An 18,899-nucleotide genomic window follows, 5' to 3' on the forward strand; every position below is an offset into this window, starting at 1 on the left:
ATCATGTATGCATATGTCTCTGGGCTGTAAATTTAGGTGCAGCTAAAGAGGCCAGATAGAGACTGTAAATCATTGGCCTCCAAAGCAGTCCCCGACTACCTGCCAAGTCCCTGCAGTTAAGACGCTGTCTGTCCTCGCAATAGTTTACTAATTTAGGGGAATGTAATCAAGTACAAGATACTTGTACTTTTAGTATATGAATTTTATTATACTTTATAATTCTTCTCCGGTGTAATTCAAGGGGAAATAATATTAATATGTGAATACTTCGCTGATTCAACTTAACATGCAAACATACGTTTATTAGTATTAGTATCATCTTCACCTCGATCAATTGCAACAGAAAAATGCCATTTACACATTAAAGGAGAAGTTCACCCAAAAATGAAAAATCAGTCATTATCTTCTCCCCCACATGCAGATGGGAAATCAGGTGAATTTTTGTGGTCCACGAAAACATTTCTGGAGCACCACAGCAAAACAGCGTTGCAGCATTCTCCTAAGCAACTGAAGTAGATGGGGACTTGTTGGGACGTGTAAAAGGTTAAGAAATTGGCTCCATACAGCTTGTACAGCATAAACCAAGTCTTCAGAAGACCAGAGACTGTAAACTGATTTACAAACAGAACATTTACACTCTTTTATTTTAGGCCGAAATGTTGTGCAAGAGGTCTAGTGCGTATCAAATGTGTGAATAACATCTTTTCAAATCACTGTTGGATCTCTTGGTTTCCAGAGATGTGGATTACGCCGGACGAGCTGCACGAGGCCATTTTATGTTGTTTATTTTGGTTGCTTTGCACGTTGTAAACACGTCCCCATCTTCTCTGGTTGTTTAAGATAATACTCCAACGCTGTTTTGCTGCAAAGCTCCAGAAGTGTTTTGCGGTCTTCACACAACTTTTCATCAGTATGTATGGGGTTGATTATATAATGACAGAATTTTCATTTTTGGATGAAATTTCCCTTTAATGTATCAGAAATGGATATATGTTACACACATAATAAAGGGGCATTTTATATTATAAGTATTTAAATGTTTTTATACTTCTGCTTAATTTAGGGTTTGAATATAGACTTAGGGCTCATGAGGAGTCAGATGGAGGGGACAGTGTTGAAGTCATGAGGCGGGTCTTCCCCTCCTCGGGCCAAAATAGCGCGTGTGCACTGCTCGGAAAAATCGTCGCCACCCCAGAGACCTGAGCACACGCCTAGTCCAGGGTCCGACCGGTGGACAATCATTAACCAGTCCGACAAGACTGCCACCACCTGAGGAGCAACCTCTTCTACACCTCACAGACATGACACAATTATGAGCCGCTGTGTGGACCTCCTCGGTACCGGCCGCGTTTCTTCGGAGTGAGACGCACTTCAGCGACACGATGTTGTTCTGGCAGCCCTACACTGAAAACTTCCGAGCCCCCGTACAGAGACAAGGAGGCGGCGGGCTCACACGGTATGAACTGATAAACACAAGGGTGAAATGTTTACTTTGTTTGTTGTGAAGTTCTCCATCATACATGTCAATGAGTAACGATATCAGTTATCGCTTCCTCTCCTGTTTGAACCAGTGAGCCGTATCGCTCCGTGCGTTGTTGCAGCATTTCTTCTCTCCCGGTGTTCATCTTTGTTTACTGTAATGACTTAGTAGGTGCATTATAGTTTCTGAGAGGCAGAGCGCAACTACAGTTGGACACAATGACGGAAGCTCTAAGGTTTGTGATTGGCTAATCTCCCTGCGCTGGGCACAGAAGGCGCGCTCTCATTGGCCGACCGCCGTCCTGGCATCCTTCCTGAGGCTGGCGGTGGCAGCCCTGCAGGCTTCACAGACCGACAGTCTGAATGCTGAGGGAGCCATGTTGATGCTTGGTTTTGTATCAACCGCTGCACTTTGGATGGTTAAAGGACTGCGTCTCAAGGACTGGGAGCCTTAGCGGTGATTCCAGCCCCGCGATGAGAAGAGGAGAGCGGGTTGGGATGGTACAGGGAGCGACAGAGGAGAGCCGCCCCTAGGTCACCGGACATCACACAGTTGATTCAAAGCAAGTGAAGTTGATGCTAGCTAGCCTGATAGCTAGGTAGCAACAGCTGTGCGGACGCTGCGTGGGATGCGGCGGGTGGACTAAAACAAAAATCATCCTCTCAGCTTGTTGCCTTTTCTTGGGCTAACGTTAGCTAGACCTCTTGAAGACGCTCTGCCTGAGGTAAAGACTGCGCTGCTGGATTCATGCTAGCTTGCATAAGTTGCCTTTGTAGCTAGCTAACTGTTAGCCAACGTTAGCATGTTGACAATCAGCTCACATCTTCGATCACGACTAACATTTCACTAGCTGAGTGGACTCTAACTTATCGTTACTTTCAGGCAGTCTGCCAGTTGTGGGGCGCCGTGTTTGGTGATTAAAGCCCCTAAAAATCTCGAGTGGAGATATGGCGATACATCCAGTCTCTGTGGAAAGCTACCAGTTCGCCTGCTCAGCTTGCCAAGGAGCGGCTAGCGGGCTAGCAGCGTAACTTTCCCCTCACGGCGTCACTCAGAAGAACCCACTTCCTCGCTAGCCGACCTCTCGTACCTGAAGCAAGCTGGCGGCCCTCCGAGTAGAAGCCGAGGACAAGGAGCTGGGGCCGATGGCCTGGGTGCTGAAGATGGACGACGCCACCATAGAGTCGGGGCTGGTGCACGACTTCGATGCCAGCCTGTCCGGCATCGGGCAGGAGCTGGGGGCTGGAGCCTACAGCATGAGGTTAGAGACGGGGTCAACATGCCGACATGCCCAGCTTCAACAACACACACTCTGTCTGGAAGTTGATATTACAAGCCACTGTTATCCCCTTTGTATTGAGTGTGGTGGCTTCTCTTTGTTTTGGGATTTAGAGTAGGGCAGTCATTGTAGGGTGTTACGATCAGGGACACAGATTAATTTCTCTATACCCACACAAAAGCAAAAGGGACAGCATGTGTTACACTGTGAGCGACAAATGTGTTATATTGGTTCACCCTGTTGCTTAGATTATTGGTATGTTGCCAAATGTGGACCTAAAGTTTGTGTGCACTTCCAGATAACTCAGAGGAAGTTCGCAGCTAAAGCCTGTTTTGGCCCCTAGAAACAGATCTATGGCCTTGCTAAAGACCAGTGTGTGTGTGTGTGTGAACAAAAGGCTTTACATTATGTCAAAGGTGACACGTCTGATTATAGTATTTTTAATTAGAAAACTTCTGAAAAGGGTCAGTTGACTTTGAGGTATAAGTGGCATTATGTTTCTGTCCTCACTCGTGCAGCTTAAGAAACAACTACCCTTTTTGTTTTTAATGAAATAGTTTTTTCAACAATTTTCTATCACAGTATTGACGTTAAGGACAAGGGTGTTTCTGACTGATAATCGGTGATTATCAAAGTTCATTCAGCCTGCCTAAAGTCATTGTTAATTTAACTTAGGTCAATATTTTTGCGGGAGATACTCTTATTTAACTCTGATCCATTAAGCAGTTGTGTTCAAAGTTGTGCGGTCTGACTAAACTTTGATAGTCATGAATCATCAGTCAGAAACATTCTTATCTTTTACATCCACACTATGTTAGAAAAATAATGTTCAAGGAGCAGAATAGTTCCACAGTTATATTGGCCTAAGTTAGAAACATTTTTTTTATCAAAGTAAACCAACTTAAAAATCGGGCCAGGCATTCAGTGCCAGCTCTCGACCCTTTTTAGATTATCAGCTGTAATGAGTCTAGCACTACAAGTTGGTAATGTGTGATAGGTCTGGTTTTTGAACATTTAACTAAACAGATTTACCACAGGCTCTCTGATTAAGTTGCTGTTGGGAGCTTTTGATCACATCACACAATCAGAGTCTGTCCAGTTGTTATTGAATTTTAGATCAAATTTCCTTTTTGTAAACATGCTAAAACTTGTTTACCTCCCCCCAAACTGCAGCTCTGAAAATGATAAGTTATTGTTTTAGTGGCGACAAACTTTTACAATATGCAAAAGTTGTGGGAGATGCATGCAGTTCAGAAACTAATTTTTCCATGTTAACTTTGATGTGATCCCAACATTTGTTCCTAAATGCGTCATCTCATGAATCAGGGCAGCGGTTAGTCAGCACTCCTTGTTGATAATTTGTCTGCTGTATTTTGGTATTGTTGTAAACCACCTGTTCAATTAGTAACTCCCGGCATGTCTGGGGCGTGTTACCTAATAGGTTACGGGAGGTGATGATATTTTTGTGACGAAGGCAAGGATCCCAGGGCATGCATGTGTCTTATCAGCTGCGGCTTCCTCAGCCATCTGCTTTTAGCGCGCGTTTATCTGAATGTGACGTGGACTTGTGCGAGACTCTTGTGAGTGTAAGCAAGTTAACTAATACTGAAGCGATGGTGTTGCATCTAAGTTAATTAGTAAAATTAGAGAGTGTGTGTGGCGTCAGTGGCTCCAGGAGTAGTGAGCTATCTGTGGTGTCGGGGTGGGTGGGTTTATGGGGCATGTTTGGAGTCAGCAGCTGGTAGGAACAGAATGTCTCAGTGTGTCAGCGGAGCCAGCTCCTCAGATTGCAGGAAGCAGATGTAGTTTTCCTGGGCAGCAGGGGCTAACAGCGTTGTGGTACCCACTCTGCAGAGAAAACGCATCAGCAAGCAATCGAGAGAGGTGATTTGAAGTCGAAAAGCCAGCAGCCTGCTGTTTGTAAGACTTTGTTGTGTGGAGAAAAGTGCTGCAGGAATGTCTTAAAATTGTTGAGCTATTTTTGTTGATGTATTTTTTAAAGTCTGGCTGGGGTTTAGAGCAGCAGCATCACTTGCCAAAAGGTTTTCCAGGTAATGAGATGGCATGATCTGCATTTCTTTGCTCCTTTTTTTGCACAGGCACTGAGACTGCACATACACACACACGCGCGCGCGCATACACTTGTGCCCCCTGTTCGCTGTGCACCCGTTGACACTCCTGCAACATTTGTCAGGGTGAGCCAAAGACGGGTTGGTTGTCTAGATTGGCTGCCAAGTGTGAGAGATAGTGTGTGTCAGCAGCAGCTCAGGCTATCTAGGGGTGTTTTTGTTCATTTATCCTGCTGCACCCTCATGCATACATAATAAGGGAGGCATTTGATCGATGGAAAGCCTTCGTCACTTCTTCTAAAATAAGGCTGATCCATTTAATAATTCCACAGTACGAGGAGGTACAAAATTTCCTCCTAGAGGTTGAGCATGCAACAGTTTAAATAGCACAGTTTGGCGTGTTTTGTAGAGATAACTACAAAGTTGTTAAATGAGAAGATCCAGTCTCTCAAAATAAAGGCAGGCTTTCTCTTTGCTTTAAGGAAGTTCATGGTGATTATGTTGCCATACGGATGGACCCCACGTGTCATTGGAGATTCAATAAAAGCTTTCCAATTATTAATAAATAACAAGCCAAAACATTGAGAGGCCTGAGGCAAGGAAAATGCGCCAATTAAGCTGTTCACGGAACACTTCTAAGCTCCCACAACTGTTCTGTTATGATGGAGTCTTCTGTTTTCTTGCATGTCTTTTCTGCCTCACACTCATGCTGACTGTGTTGTTGTGTTCCTCTCCTCTCTCTTCTGTCTCATCCTCTCAGCGATGTGCTGGCTCTGCCAATCTTCAAGCAGGAGGACTCCAGCATTCCTCCTGAAAACGAGACCAAAAATCCCCCATTCCAGTATGTGTTGTGCACCGCCACGTCGCCCGCTGTCAAGCTGCATGACGAGACGCTCACATACCTAAACCAAGGTGAGATGCAGGGTATATGCACTCAGGCGAAAGGTTTGGCTTTACTTTTCCTAAATGTGTTTGTCTGTTTAAAAAATTAAAACTGCACATTAAGACGTCTGTATTTGATGGCTCATACATACATGTTGCACTTCTTTTTGCTCTGCCCATCTTTTAACATCAATAAATAATTAGCACATTAATTTATTTCACATTAGTAGGGCTGGGACGACGCGTCGACGTAATCGGCAACATAAATTCGTCAACATGAATAGTTTGCGTCGACGCATTGTCCCAAACAGGAAGTGGTAGGACCTGCGGAGGCTGAGAATAGCCCCTCTCACACAGAGACGCTGCATTAACGCCGCAGCGGCGGTTCGTCAATTCTCCGCCGTTGGTTATTCACACAGTGCGAAGCACCGCTGGAATAAAGATGAACCACCATGTAACTCACAAAGAAAGCTGCGCTGCCACTCCTAAAGAGACGTGACGGTACACGTCATGATGATGACGTCGGGGTGTTCCAAGGTGTTTCCCCTGTCGATCTAAACCCGCGGACCGTTTATATTGTGTAGTGATTGAGAACCCGGCCCCCCCTAAACATCCTGGAAGGTGAAAGAGTTACGTTTTTCATGGTAAATTACATTATTACATAATCGCCATCAGTAAACAGGTCGCTGTGTGACTCTGTCACTTGCGGGGACGGAGGCTGTTTTTTGGGGGGAAAGTTCACTGAAGTCTTGGTCGGGAGGGCTGACCATGGCGGTGATTTCTATCAACACCACCACTTGAGTGAGTTAAAGGTGTTTTGCCGGTGACAGACGCTGTTTTTCGGGCAGAAATGTGACAAAGAGTTGGTAGGACAGGCGGGAGGACAGACGCTGCTCCGCCTACAACTGCGGTATTTTTTTCCTCATAAGTTACCAACGACAGTTACAGTTACTACGTTACTTTTGTTTGGTCATGTAACGTTAAATTAATCATTAGATTAGTCGACTAATCGAAAAAATAATTGCTAGATTAATCGTTTGAAAAATAAACTGGGAGAAGGACAGCAACATGAAATTCTTATTTTGTGCAGCCTCCCTTTGGTCACTGAAGCTCTACATCTGCTCCAGCTCGAGATCCGTTGGACTTGTGTCACAGTACAATCCAAGACCAACGTTTTTGATTTACAGCCATAAATTTCAAAGCCACATTTCTCTCCGCTTTTGCATGGGACAACAGGAAAATCCCACACCTCAAATGGCCATCACATTAAACACTACATTGGGAACCAAAAGCTTTATCTGTCAGCGCTGGAGAACAATCTGGCTCAGATGGTAGTGTGAAAGGAGGAATATAAGTAACTTGCCAATTTCAACCACGAGGTGGTTGTCGTTGTTGTTGTTTCACATAGCAACAGGGATTTGAAAACAGTAACGCGTAGATAGCGAGAGGAAGAGGGTAACCAACTGTCTACATCTATTCAGTCTGACTAGCCACAAAGACAGCTCTTAAGACAAGTCTTAAATAATCACTTCAACAAAGTTTTACAAAAAAGTATAGCCCTTAAACCATAGAGAGATTTCAGTCTCAGCTAAATTATATGACAACAAAAACTGTTATCTTTAAGGAAACCATTAAAGGACAAAGAATAGCTGTGTTCACTCCACTGTCTTTTGTTTTTAAGATTGCTCATTTTTTGCCACCTCATTCATCATGTTTGTTTCTCCCCTCTCTCTCAGGCCAGTCTTATGAGGTGCGTATGTTGGACAACAGGAAGCCAGGGGAACTACCAGAGCTCAACAACAAGATGGTTAAGGTGAGAGTATCCTCGCAGCTGGAGGACAGCTGGACAGGAACACTTTCATTCCTCATGTCAAGTACACACCTAACATGGCTTGTGTGTGTGTGTAGAGCATAGTGCGAGTGGTTTTTCATGACCGCCGGCTGCAGTACACGGAGCACCAGCAGCTGGAGGGCTGGAAGTGGAACCGTCCAGGCGACCGTCTTCTTGACATCGGTAATGATGCTTAGCAAGAACTGTTTACTTTAAGCCTGTCCCATTTGTGACGTGGAGCTCAAATACCTGTGTTTGTGTGTGTGTGCGCGCGTGACAGACATCCCCATGTCAGTGGGCATTGTGGAGCCGAAGACTCACCCCTCCCAGCTTAATGCGGCAGAGTTCCTGTGGGATATGAACAAAAGAACTTCTGTTTTTGTGCAGGTAACACATACACACACACACACACACCTAGCCTTACTCACACTAACCACAAACACACACACAGTAGCTCCCTTTAGTGCCATCTGTTGGGCAAGCCACCGGATTTCCACATCAAGCGCATATTTTGGTCACACTCGTCCTCCTGTCTCCCCGCCGCCTGCAGGTACACTGCATCAGCACAGAGTTCACTCCCAGGAAGCATGGCGGCGAGAAGGGCGTCCCCTTCAGGATCCAGTTTGACACGTTCGCCCAGGGAGAAAGTGGAGAGTACACAGAGCACCTCCACTCTGCCTCCTGCCAAATCAAAGTCTTTAAGGTACACACTCATTCATGAGAGGGCTTTTTACACCTATTCAACCGAATCTGTCTTCCTTCACCAGCCTCCTCTTCTCTGCTTCCTGTTTAGCCAAAGGGCGCGGACCGTAAGCAAAAGACGGACAGGGAGAAGATGGAGAAACGCACACCTCAAGAGAGGGAAAAGTACCAGCCTTCTTATGATACCACTATCCTGTCAGAGGTCAGTATGCTGCAGCCAAGGACCTTACAAACCCGAAACTAGGCTTAATACTAACAGGTATGCTGCCACAGTTTTGTTGGGGGGGGGGGGGATATCCATGTTAGTGAGTCGGATTTCTCCGAAGTGGCTGGTAGGGGGCCATGCTGGCGTTTTAGCTTGTGCACAGCAAATGACTACGACATTGCCAACAATTTTCTCAATCATGCATTAATTGGAATGAATGTTTACCACCCAAACAACCCTTTTAGGTCTGCGACTATCAGTTTTCTCAGACCCAAATGTGACACCCTTCACACTGTATTCCAAAACTTCAATATATTCAATTTACAATATTGTACAACAGAAGAAAAGCAGAGAAATGCAGCAAATGCTCACATTTAAAAAGCTGCGACGAAAGATTTATCGCATTTGCGCTTAATAACTGACACTAACTAATACTTATCCTTCATCAAAATGGTTGCCGACTAGATTTCTGCCAACCAAATGTTGGATTCGTCGGTTTTGTTTAGCGAGCTTTGAAAAAGATCTACCAAACAGCAGTCACTTAAATTCTTGGAGCTACCAGATTCACATGATCATTTTTAGATTCTTTACCCATTTTTATCTGGCTTTGATTTTGTTTATTTTTCAATTTTTTTATTCACAACAAGATAGAAAATTAAAATGCTGTTTGGCAGCTGACACACAGATTTTTTTTTGTTTTGAAGAAAGTTATGCCAGCTATTGGTGAAAGGTTGGCAAAGGGAATTTTTTTGTGCAAATGGTGTGGAGTTTTAAAGGCAAGATTTGCTCTTTCTTTCTCTCTTTTTTTCCTTGTCTTTCTGTTGAATGTTTTTTAAGTTTCTATTGTTCAGGGCCCTCCAGTAGCTCAGTTGGTAGAGCCTTTGCGGCACGTCCTCCCCACATTCTCTCATCCCCTTTGCAGTCAATCTGCAGTCTTCTCTTTCAGTAATGCTTTGAAAGAGGAACAGAAAAATTATGATTTCAAAAAAAAATAAGTTTTGTTTGTTAGGTGCTAGCCACTTAAAATAAAAGTTCCATACTAAATGTGAGTACTCTGGTGTTAGAATTATAGAGCAAAGTGTCATTGACTGATTATAGAAAAAGAAGTCATGACACATTCGTTAGATGGAAGAGCTTCTCACAAGTTCATCAATAAACAACCACAGAAAAGGTTTTGGAACAATGTGCCCTTCAACTGCAGTGCATCAAAATACGATGATTATTCAACTTGACAGAAGAGTCAAAGTGATGGATGTTTTAGTATTTGGTGAAGGCTGTCTGTATGTCTGGTGAGGTGGAAAACCCTGGACAGTTTGCATGACATGACCTAAAATGTACATAAAAACACAGGTCCTTCGATTGAGCTTTATTTAAGAATCATTAAGTACAGATGAAAATGTTTTGTCTCCCTAAAAACTAAAAAAATCTGTTTCTGAGCAATAATTGAACATGTTCTGAGACTGCTCTCAGGTTCTTCACCCTGTGTTTGATTGAGTGTGTGCTCTGATTTTTTCTTTTCTTTTTTTTTTTTTGCTCATGTTTGCGTGTCTGTCACCAGCTGGCTTACCTCTGCTGTGTGTCTGTTCATAGACGAGGCTTGAACCCATCATAGAGGATGCGGGTGACCACGAGCTGAAAAAGTCAAGCAAGCGGACACTTCCCGCTGACTGTGGCGACTCCCTGGCCAAGAGAGGCAGTGTAAGCACCCTCCTCGACTCTCCTTCCCATCACACCATCCACAGTCTGCCCCCCCCCCCTGTAGACACCTAGCTGTTTAATGTGTTTAACTGCAGGTGGGGTTGAGACGCTGCAAAGCTCATTTCCCAATCCACCTTTGACTTTTTCTCCACCTTTATGCCTTTCAGTTTTGGGATAGCTGGAGTTGGCCTACTACAGCATTGATTAATCCGATATGTCTGATTCATTGGGTATTTATATACGTGTGTCTCCTCTCAGTGCTCCCCATGGCCGGACAATGCCTACGTCAGCCCCACCCAGGCAGCTACTCCCTCCTTCTCCTCCGCCCCGCTGTCCACCTACACAACCTCCTCAGTACCGGACAGGTAACCATGTCAACATATTTTTTTGTGCGTGTGGCCTTTAACCGAGGTGTGTGTTGATCTCACCTCTCTTAAATGTCGTCTCTTTGTGTTGTAGTGACTCATCCTCACCCAATCACCAGGCAGACCCTGGCAGCAACTCAGAGGTTAGTCTGCACTCTTCGCACATGTATGGATTGGTAGAAAAGCAGGCATTTTAAGATGTGACAGTAGAAAAAGCCCAGATGTAAATAATGAAATTGACAATGGCCGATTGGCTGCTTTCTAATTGGCTATTGTCTATCATGATAAGTACGATAGTTACGACTTAACAACTGATCGATACGCTGTGTTTACATTTGTGTGTGTTTACATAAGAGTGCTGTTTATTCTGGCTTCGGGTTGGCTCAAATGTTGGTGACAAACTTCACCCTACAATTCTAAGACTTAGGGCTGCGCTTGAGCATTATGTCACATTTTATTTGTTGTTTTGGTTGTGTGGTTTCATTTTATTTCTGTATTTATTTAGGATATTTTACATCCAAATTCCCATGCCTGAATATTAAGAATTAAAAGTGAATTTCTATTTGAGAGTGTGTACTTACAGTATTATGTTACTTTATTGTTCTTCTTATTAACATTATTATTACAGTCTGAAAATGACAGCGACGATATGTTAACTTATAAAAAGTAGGTTTCATGACAGGCCTCACTGAAGATCTATTACCCTACAGGAGTGATTCACACTGCTGCTGTACATTTACCTTCTTTAATATGCTATCAGCGACTTTGCATTACATTGTTCCACTGTTTTTATTTAAATTCTGTTGTGAATGATTTTTCATGCTAATATTATGGTCAATTGTGTCAGAATATTTGACTTTTCGTTTCCTAACCAATAATGGTAAATAAGTGACAGATCAGTGGCAAAAGAATATTATCGGCAGTCAAACATTAAGAGCTGCGCAGTGTTGTGTGTTCGCTCAACGGGACTGAATTGGTGGGGAAACTAAAACTCCGATCCAGATGTGGAAGTGTGTGTCCTGAGTTGACGCCCTGTCTGTCTCTGTTCCCCTGCAGCAGCTGAGCCCCACTGCCTCCATCCAGGATGCACAGAAGTGGCTACTGAAAAATCGCTTCAACTCCTACACACGACTCTTCTCTCACTTCTCAGGTACGCACACACCCACTGTCAAACGCACTGTAATGTTGTAACATCTGCAGTGCAAGTGACCATTCCCTCTCACTTGTTATGTAGGTTCTGATTTGTTGAAGCTAACCCGGGACGACCTGGTTCAGATTTGTGGGCCGGCAGATGGAATCAGACTCTTCAATGCACTTAAATCCAGGTGTGTGTCTTTGTGTGTGTTTTTGAGGTTGTGTTCACCTGTATGGGCAATATAAAGGTGCCAGTATTTTTTTCATTTTTCATACCTGTGTGGTTATGTGTGTGTTCGTGTGTGCGCACAGGTCTGTGCGTCCCAGGTTGACTGTGTACGTCTGTCAGGAGTCCCTTCAAGAGAGCCCCCTGCTGGAGAGACACGGCAGCAATGAAAACGGAGAGCACAGCATCTCCTCTAGTTTACACGGTAAACAAGCTCTGTGTTATTACAGCAGCTCAACACCGATATTAATCTATGGAGTAATGCAGTGTGAACTATTAGTTCAAACCTGTTCTCTGCTCTGTTTCCGTGCAGTGTATCATGCTCTGTACCTAGAGGAGCTCACAGCTGCAGAGCTGATCCGCAAGATGGCATCTGTGTGCTGCCTTCCACTGGGCACGATCAACCAGGTGTACAGACAGGGTCCTACAGGCATACACATCCTGCTCAGTGACCAGGTATTGACCCAAACGTATACACAGACCCTTTTCTTCTCAGTTAGAACTTTAACATCTTACTCTCAGCAGTGAAGGGCTCCTTATCAAGAGGGACAATATAATTAAATAGGTTAACTGTGGGATACATTCAAAAAAAAAACCATCAACATGGATTCTGTGCAAAATGAGCACGTGTTCAAGATAGTCTGTGCTAATGTAGATTTTTTTTTTTAATTGATGTAATGATTATATTACTTACAAAGGGTTCAGGAAAAATAAGATTAATTATAAATAATTTATTTCCTATTTTTTGTTACACTTCAATTCTTGTGAATTTTGTCTCAACCCTCCAATCCAACTTCTGGAAGACGCGTAACTTGTTGAAATCCATAATCCATCATTTTTACGGCTCTCAGATATTGATATTGGTACATGCTTGGGCATAGTGAAGTTTCATATTGGTCTATCGAGGATCTGTCCATTTAAATGTTTTTGTGGTCTTTCATGGTCCTTTGTTTTGAAAGACCAAACTAAAACTGGTTGGACTTGACATCTTTATGTTGAAGTTAACCACTTTATCAAGACACACGGGAAATAATTTAAGAATCAATCATTTAATTTAACAAAAAACTGCCATACACATGAAACTATTAAACATTTTATCAAACAATTTTCTTCTTGCTGTCGATGATGTGGCAGTGCGTAGTGCTATTGTTTTATCACCCAGGCCTGATTTTATGTCTCACACTAGCGCCGCAAGTAATGATCACTTTCATTTATCGAATAATCTGGGGATAATCTTCACGATATAATTGATTATTCCTTTAGTCTTTTAAAATGTCCAAAAAAAAGTGTGAAAAGGGCTCATCATGAATTCCCAGAGCTCAAATTTGACGTCTGCAAATTGCTTCTTTTTTTTCAACCAACATTTCAGAACCCAAACTCTCTTCATTTACTGTCAAAAGTGACAAAGAAAAAGCAGCAAGTCCTTATGTTTACTAGGCTGAAACCAGCAAATGTTTGACATTTCTGCTTGAGAAACGACTGAAACAGTTAACCAGTTATCAGGATAGTTGCCAATTATTTTTTTCCCCCTATTAACTCATTGCTAAATCGACTCTTTGTTGCAGCACTGTTCCAAACAAATGCAAAAATAGAGCTGAAATGAACGGGACAAAGAGTAAATGGCACGACTGATTCACTCAGGAAGAAATGAGCTGTGCGTCACTATTTTATGTTCTGTCTGAGCAGGAACAGCAGCTCTACTGTCTGTAGTGTCACTTATTTGCATGTCATTTACATTCTCGCCGACTGACTGTACTGTGTTTTACATCCTCTCCTAACTCTGAATGCTCTCTCCGTCACATCAGTCACCACTACAACATTAAGGAACGTCTAGTTTGATTAGTTCCCTTTTGAAAAATGTGTGTTTTGTCTTCCAGATGGTTTACAACTTGCCTGACGAGAGCTGTTTTTTGATCAGCACAGTCAAAGGTGAGCTCATAATGCACCAGTAGCCTCTCTCATTGTCATTTAACCAGTAACAAGGCTCTGTAGATGCTTATTTCACAAGGATTTAATGAGCTCCTAACTTCATCGCGTTTCGTTTCTCTCTCTCCAGATGAACTGGGCGAAGGACTTCATCTAATCCTGAAGTAGTGAGGAGGACAGATGGCATCACTAATACTCCACCCTCTGTTTTGGAGCTGAAGCCTCCCTCTGTCCCTCTCCGCCTGCCTCCACTCTTTCCTTGTACTTCCTCCCGTTCTCTCCAAATGCTCGCTCGATGGAAAGCAAGAGAAACTGAGATAAAGCCATGTAACTGTTAGAATCTGACATGGGTGTGTCCACTGTTTCATATTGAAAACACTATTTAACGGAGGAGACTGGACAGAAGAGGAGAGACTGGGGGGGATGTGGGGTCAGGGAAAGAAAATGATGTATGTATTTTGATTTTATTATTTTATTGTCTTTTTATATGGTTTCTGTGGGAGAAGGGAGGGGAGGGAGGCTCCAGGAGAGAGGAGAGTGGCGTTCTGGCTGGCGGGAGAAGGAAAGAAAGCAGACTTTTCCTTATTGCTCGTTGCCCTTCTTACACGACGCGCACAACCAGCACTAGGCCAGTATTTGATAACCTGTACTGCTGAACAGCATGCGATCTCAACATACTAACTTGCTTAAAGGAGGATCCCAACGTACTCTGCTTGTTTAACATTCTTGACGGGGTTGTCTTAATAAATAAACCATTTATTGATCAGCTGAGCTTGATAACCCCTGAAGTATCCAGGCTAAATTTGTGGAAGTGGCGTCATTTGTGGATGTTGACACCAACATTCAGTTATTTTTATTTTTTTGCTTGGACTTTGTTGGACTGATTTCATTAACTCTTGTCACATAGAGGTTGTCCTATGTGATATTTAGACTTCCAGCCATATCTCTCTCCCACCCAGCTCAACTCCCTTAACGTACGTCCTGTTTTGCCTGCGCTTTTAACCGTTTTTAGTTAACGCTTTATTTATGGATCAGCTGTTTCTCTCGCTCTCATTGAATTTACTTGTTTCTGGTGCCATATAGGCTTTTTAACTCAATCGTGTAGTCTCATTCACAATCACAGCGCACACGCACCTCGTCTTTGACTCCTCTGCTTTCTGTGCGGACTTTGAAACACTGGTTTAGAGTGCGGTTTGCGCTCTCTGGGATTTTGGCCATAAACGTGCAACATAAGACAGACGTGGAGTAGTAACGCCTATCCAAAAAAACCTACTATTATGTGGACCAAACGGGTTTCAGATTAATAGGCACTTTCTGAGGAAAAGCCGCATTGGCTCTGTACATCTTGGTCACTCGAAGCATTCATAGAATTGATCAGGTGGCTAATTAAACCCTCATGTGGAGTTGCTTGTGTGCTGCATGCACATAATAATAATAATGAACCCCCCCCACACCAGGATCTGCTCTGCTAGAAACAACCAGGCACACAGCAGGCTGTTAGTATCACTGCAGTAGCCTTGTTTCAGTAGTCTCATCCTGTAGGCTAGAAAATCATGGCAGCTCCACATCCATCTTCAAAATCTTGTGTTTTTAGTGTAGCTGAACACAGGAAGTACAGGTCACGTGTTTCCAGAGCGCGTACCTCTTGAAAAGTGACAGGAAGTCTCACAGTAGGTTTAGTTTGAACCCCTTTTGATTTTGGTGCACAGTGTCTGGCAAAGTGCATACAGTTTGCACGCCTCTGAGTGTCAGATGGTGTGAGCGCGCGTGTGTGTGTGAGTGTGTGCATGTGTATCATTTTCCGTTCTTGCAAAGAAAACTTAATTATGTCAGTAGTCGTCATGAACTTTTTCCTGTTGGTATGATGAAACTGTGTTTAGCTTGCTGTTTAGTAAAGAGCATGTTGAAGATGGGGGGGTAAGGAGGGAGGGAGGGGAGGGGAGGGGAGGGGAGGGAGGGAGGGAGGGAGGGAGGGATGGATGGATGATTTCAGTGATTTCCCTCCTTTTTCCAGATGTTAGAGACCAAGTCTGCACTGAAAAATCACAAAACTCAACTCGATGTGTAGTCAGTAGTCCTACAGCCACACCCTCTTCTTATCCGCCTATCAGAAGGAGAACAAAAGAAGAAAAAAAAAAAAAAGAAGCGTCTGTGTTTTAGTCTCACCATGCGCCAGAGCCAGGACTGTAGCTCTTGTGGTGTTTACAAGGACATGAGTACCACAGCACAGTAAACTGTGTTCATCGACTCAAAGATTAGTGAGTAACAGAGCGGATGAGATGCCAAGTCAGGCAAACTCTGGTGAGAAGTTTTATGTCCCCTGAAGGCCTGACCAGTCGTCTGTCTGCGTGACTGAGTGTGTGAGTGTGTGAGTGAGAGAGAGAGTGTGTGAGCAGGAGAGGTGACCACCGTTCATGTACAGCCTAATGTCAATGATGATGCTTCTCATGTGCACAGTATCGTATGCTGGAGATGTACACAACCACATGTGCTGGGAATAAATGATTTCATAACTTTCTCTGGTGTCCTGCTTCATCGTAGTTGTGAAGAAGAGTATTCAGTTGACACAAACACATGAGATTACAGTAGTTGTAAGTCCCCCTCCACTCAAAAATAGGCATTATCCTCTTGTTCTTATGGTGTAATATTTGACGCTCACTGAGTGGAGTCGTGTACATGCAGAGTTTGACTCTGGAAGGCTGTTTTCACATTCATCTACTTAAAGTGTAAATTGTCTGTGCTCAGTGAAAATCTGATTTTAAGAGGATGAGCATGATTTACAACATCACAATGTTTGGAAGCCTATCCAGGGGCCTCATCTAGGACTTAGGATCAATCATGACTTAGGTAGAAACCCACTTATAAGTAGTTATTTGTAAAACCTTACTTACATGGAAATGATCTTCTCTCCATGTGATATTCAGTGGAGGGGTACTGCAGTTTTGGATACAAATCCATCCAAGCCTAATGTTGAGCCCGCTAGATAATTTGAGAGGCCTGACCTCAGTCTCCTCTCCTTTGGTCCATGGCTCTTCCTGACTGTGCTTGTATTATATAAGGGGAAATCTAAGTTGTTTTGAGATTTGTAGATCGCAGGTGTGTAAATTCCAAATGGGATCATTAAAACCTGCGTATGGCAGGTGTTTTTTTTGTGTGTTTTTTTAATACTTTTAGATAGATAGAATAGAATAGAATTTTCTGAATCAAATGTAAGCACACTAGTAGTACTTGTTGTTTTAAAGGATTGTCATCTTAAATATAGCTTTAAAAACCTACAAACCGCTAGAATTGAAGCAGCAGAGGTCGAGATATCCTGACTTTTAGTTTCTCGGAAAGGTAAACCTAAAAAAAACCCCTCCTTGTCTGGTAAGCAGCCATGCCTTTCAAACTGCATATCTCCATCTTTTGAATTAAGGCTTTCTGTTATATCGTCTTCAAGCCGAGGCAACCCTGATCTTATCTGGATTCATTTCTCAGAGATCCTCAAAAGCTCTTTGGGCAATCAGAATCTTTAAAAAGCATTTGATGCTAATGCAGGGGCATCATATTAAGACTCAGGCATCATGAACAACTGCCTCTTGTAGTATTGTTTGATATCAAAGGTGACAGTGCAAAACAGTGGCCTTTACCTGCAGGACAATGAGATGACTCTACAGTAGTTTACTGAGCAGATGGAGAGCACAGAACACCGGCTAAAGGTGTCTGAAAGCAGATGTTTAGGACTCAGGATTATGCTAATGTTTCCTCGAGCCACTGAATCACAGGCTGAATCACATCTGGGATCAGAGTGAATACAGCTGTTGCGATCAATTACCTGACAGATGCCAAACTCACAATTTATCTGCACTCTAGTGGCCTGAAAACAGCAGGTAGTTCACACTTTAATGTCTCAAAGAGAGAGTCAGTGTGAGTGTTGTTTTACAGGTCACCCAGTTTTATTGCATTACAGGCTTTTTAATTTCCCATAAGGTTAACGAGTCATAACTACATTTACTGTACACTTATCATGCTTATACGCTGTACATTTATGGATCCCCATTAAAGCTTTAGGTTCACTGTGCAGCAGCTGGTTTGTGGCAATTTGATTAATTGTTTAAAGAGACATTTTACTTCTTTTTCTGTCTTTTTTTTGTTTAGGAATATGCTTTTATAAATAACATTACACACAGGCCTGGTAAGACACAGTTAGCACTTATGGAGATCCAAAGTTTTCTCATTCAAATGAATAGATAGGACATTATCAAATAAATCATCATATGAATAAATACAGGCAAATGTTTAAATATATAATAATAATAATAATAATAATAAATTCAGCCCCTCTGAGGCTTTTTATGTTACATCAGTCTACATCAGTGAATCAAATGTTTTATGACACTGATCAGGAGGAAAAAATATTCATTTCAGTTTTAAAATAAAAGAAATGTTTGCAAGTTGCAAATATTCAGCAGTCGTAGATGGATCTTTGCAATGCTGGACATTCGTGGTACAAGTGTTTTTAAACTACAAGGGTCAATTATAATCCCCTGAGTTAACAATTAATGTTATATCACATTTAGGTCAGTCCTTTCATGAAGAGTGAATACATTAAGTACATGAACATTTCCAATGAAAACTCACACTTCAAATTAGTAACAGGATATGGAAAATACACATGGTTTGGACATTTAAAAAAAAACTTTGATGAAACAAAAAACATTGATACATCACATTGATCACATTGATAAGCAGACTTATAAATAATTATTCTTAACTGTTTTACAGTCCAATGTTATAATGTTTTTTTGTTTTTTTGTTTTTCTTATGAATTTGAGTAATTAAATGTATTAATCTGTAAAACTGGAGTATTGTCCTTTGAAATCAGATTTTTGTTTAGTCAGATTACCTCACAGCATACCAGGGTCCATGTGATATTCTGGCATAGGAATATATGTAACATTAAAACAAAGATGAAGAAGAATGAAGGGTTTATAGGGGCCCAAAGGCTATGTTTTGCCCTGGGCCCCCCTGGATGTATAACTCGGGCACGGTGTCCAGCGTTGTGAATGAAAGACTGTGGCCGTGAGAAGATAAAGCTAATTTCCTTGCAGTTCCGTCATTTT

General features: G+C 42.6%; 1 protein-coding gene across 3 annotated transcripts; it reads left to right on the top strand.

Annotated features, from left to right (window-relative positions):
- Positions 1-1,189: 1,189 nt before the first annotated feature.
- Positions 1,190-14,930, top strand: ubp1 (upstream binding protein 1). 3 transcript variants are annotated; one of them, XM_030412413.1, is made up of 17 exons: positions 1,780-2,204; positions 2,363-2,741; positions 5,589-5,740; positions 7,447-7,523; positions 7,619-7,724; positions 7,822-7,928; positions 8,092-8,244; positions 8,335-8,445; positions 10,039-10,146; positions 10,405-10,511; positions 10,606-10,654; positions 11,568-11,661; positions 11,746-11,836; positions 11,958-12,076; positions 12,185-12,327; positions 13,749-13,800; positions 13,928-14,930. In XM_030412413.1, exons 2-17 carry the CDS (start codon positions 2,626-2,628, stop codon positions 13,963-13,965), a joined length of 1,623 nt encoding a protein of 540 aa, XP_030268273.1. In that variant the 5' UTR covers positions 1,780-2,204; positions 2,363-2,625; the 3' UTR covers positions 13,966-14,930. The 3 variants fall into 3 exon arrangements, with proteins under 3 accessions (XP_030268274.1, XP_030268273.1, XP_030268272.1); XM_030412414.1 differs by lacking the exons at positions 1,780-2,204; positions 2,363-2,741 and adding an exon at positions 1,190-1,456; XM_030412412.1 differs by having other exon boundaries at positions 1,780-2,741.
- The last annotated feature ends 3,969 nt before the right edge of the window (positions 14,931-18,899 follow it).

This window comes from Sparus aurata, chromosome 3, assembly GCF_900880675.1.
Source record: "Sparus aurata chromosome 3, fSpaAur1.1, whole genome shotgun sequence".
Classification (NCBI taxonomy): Eukaryota; Metazoa; Chordata; class Actinopteri; order Spariformes; family Sparidae; genus Sparus; species Sparus aurata.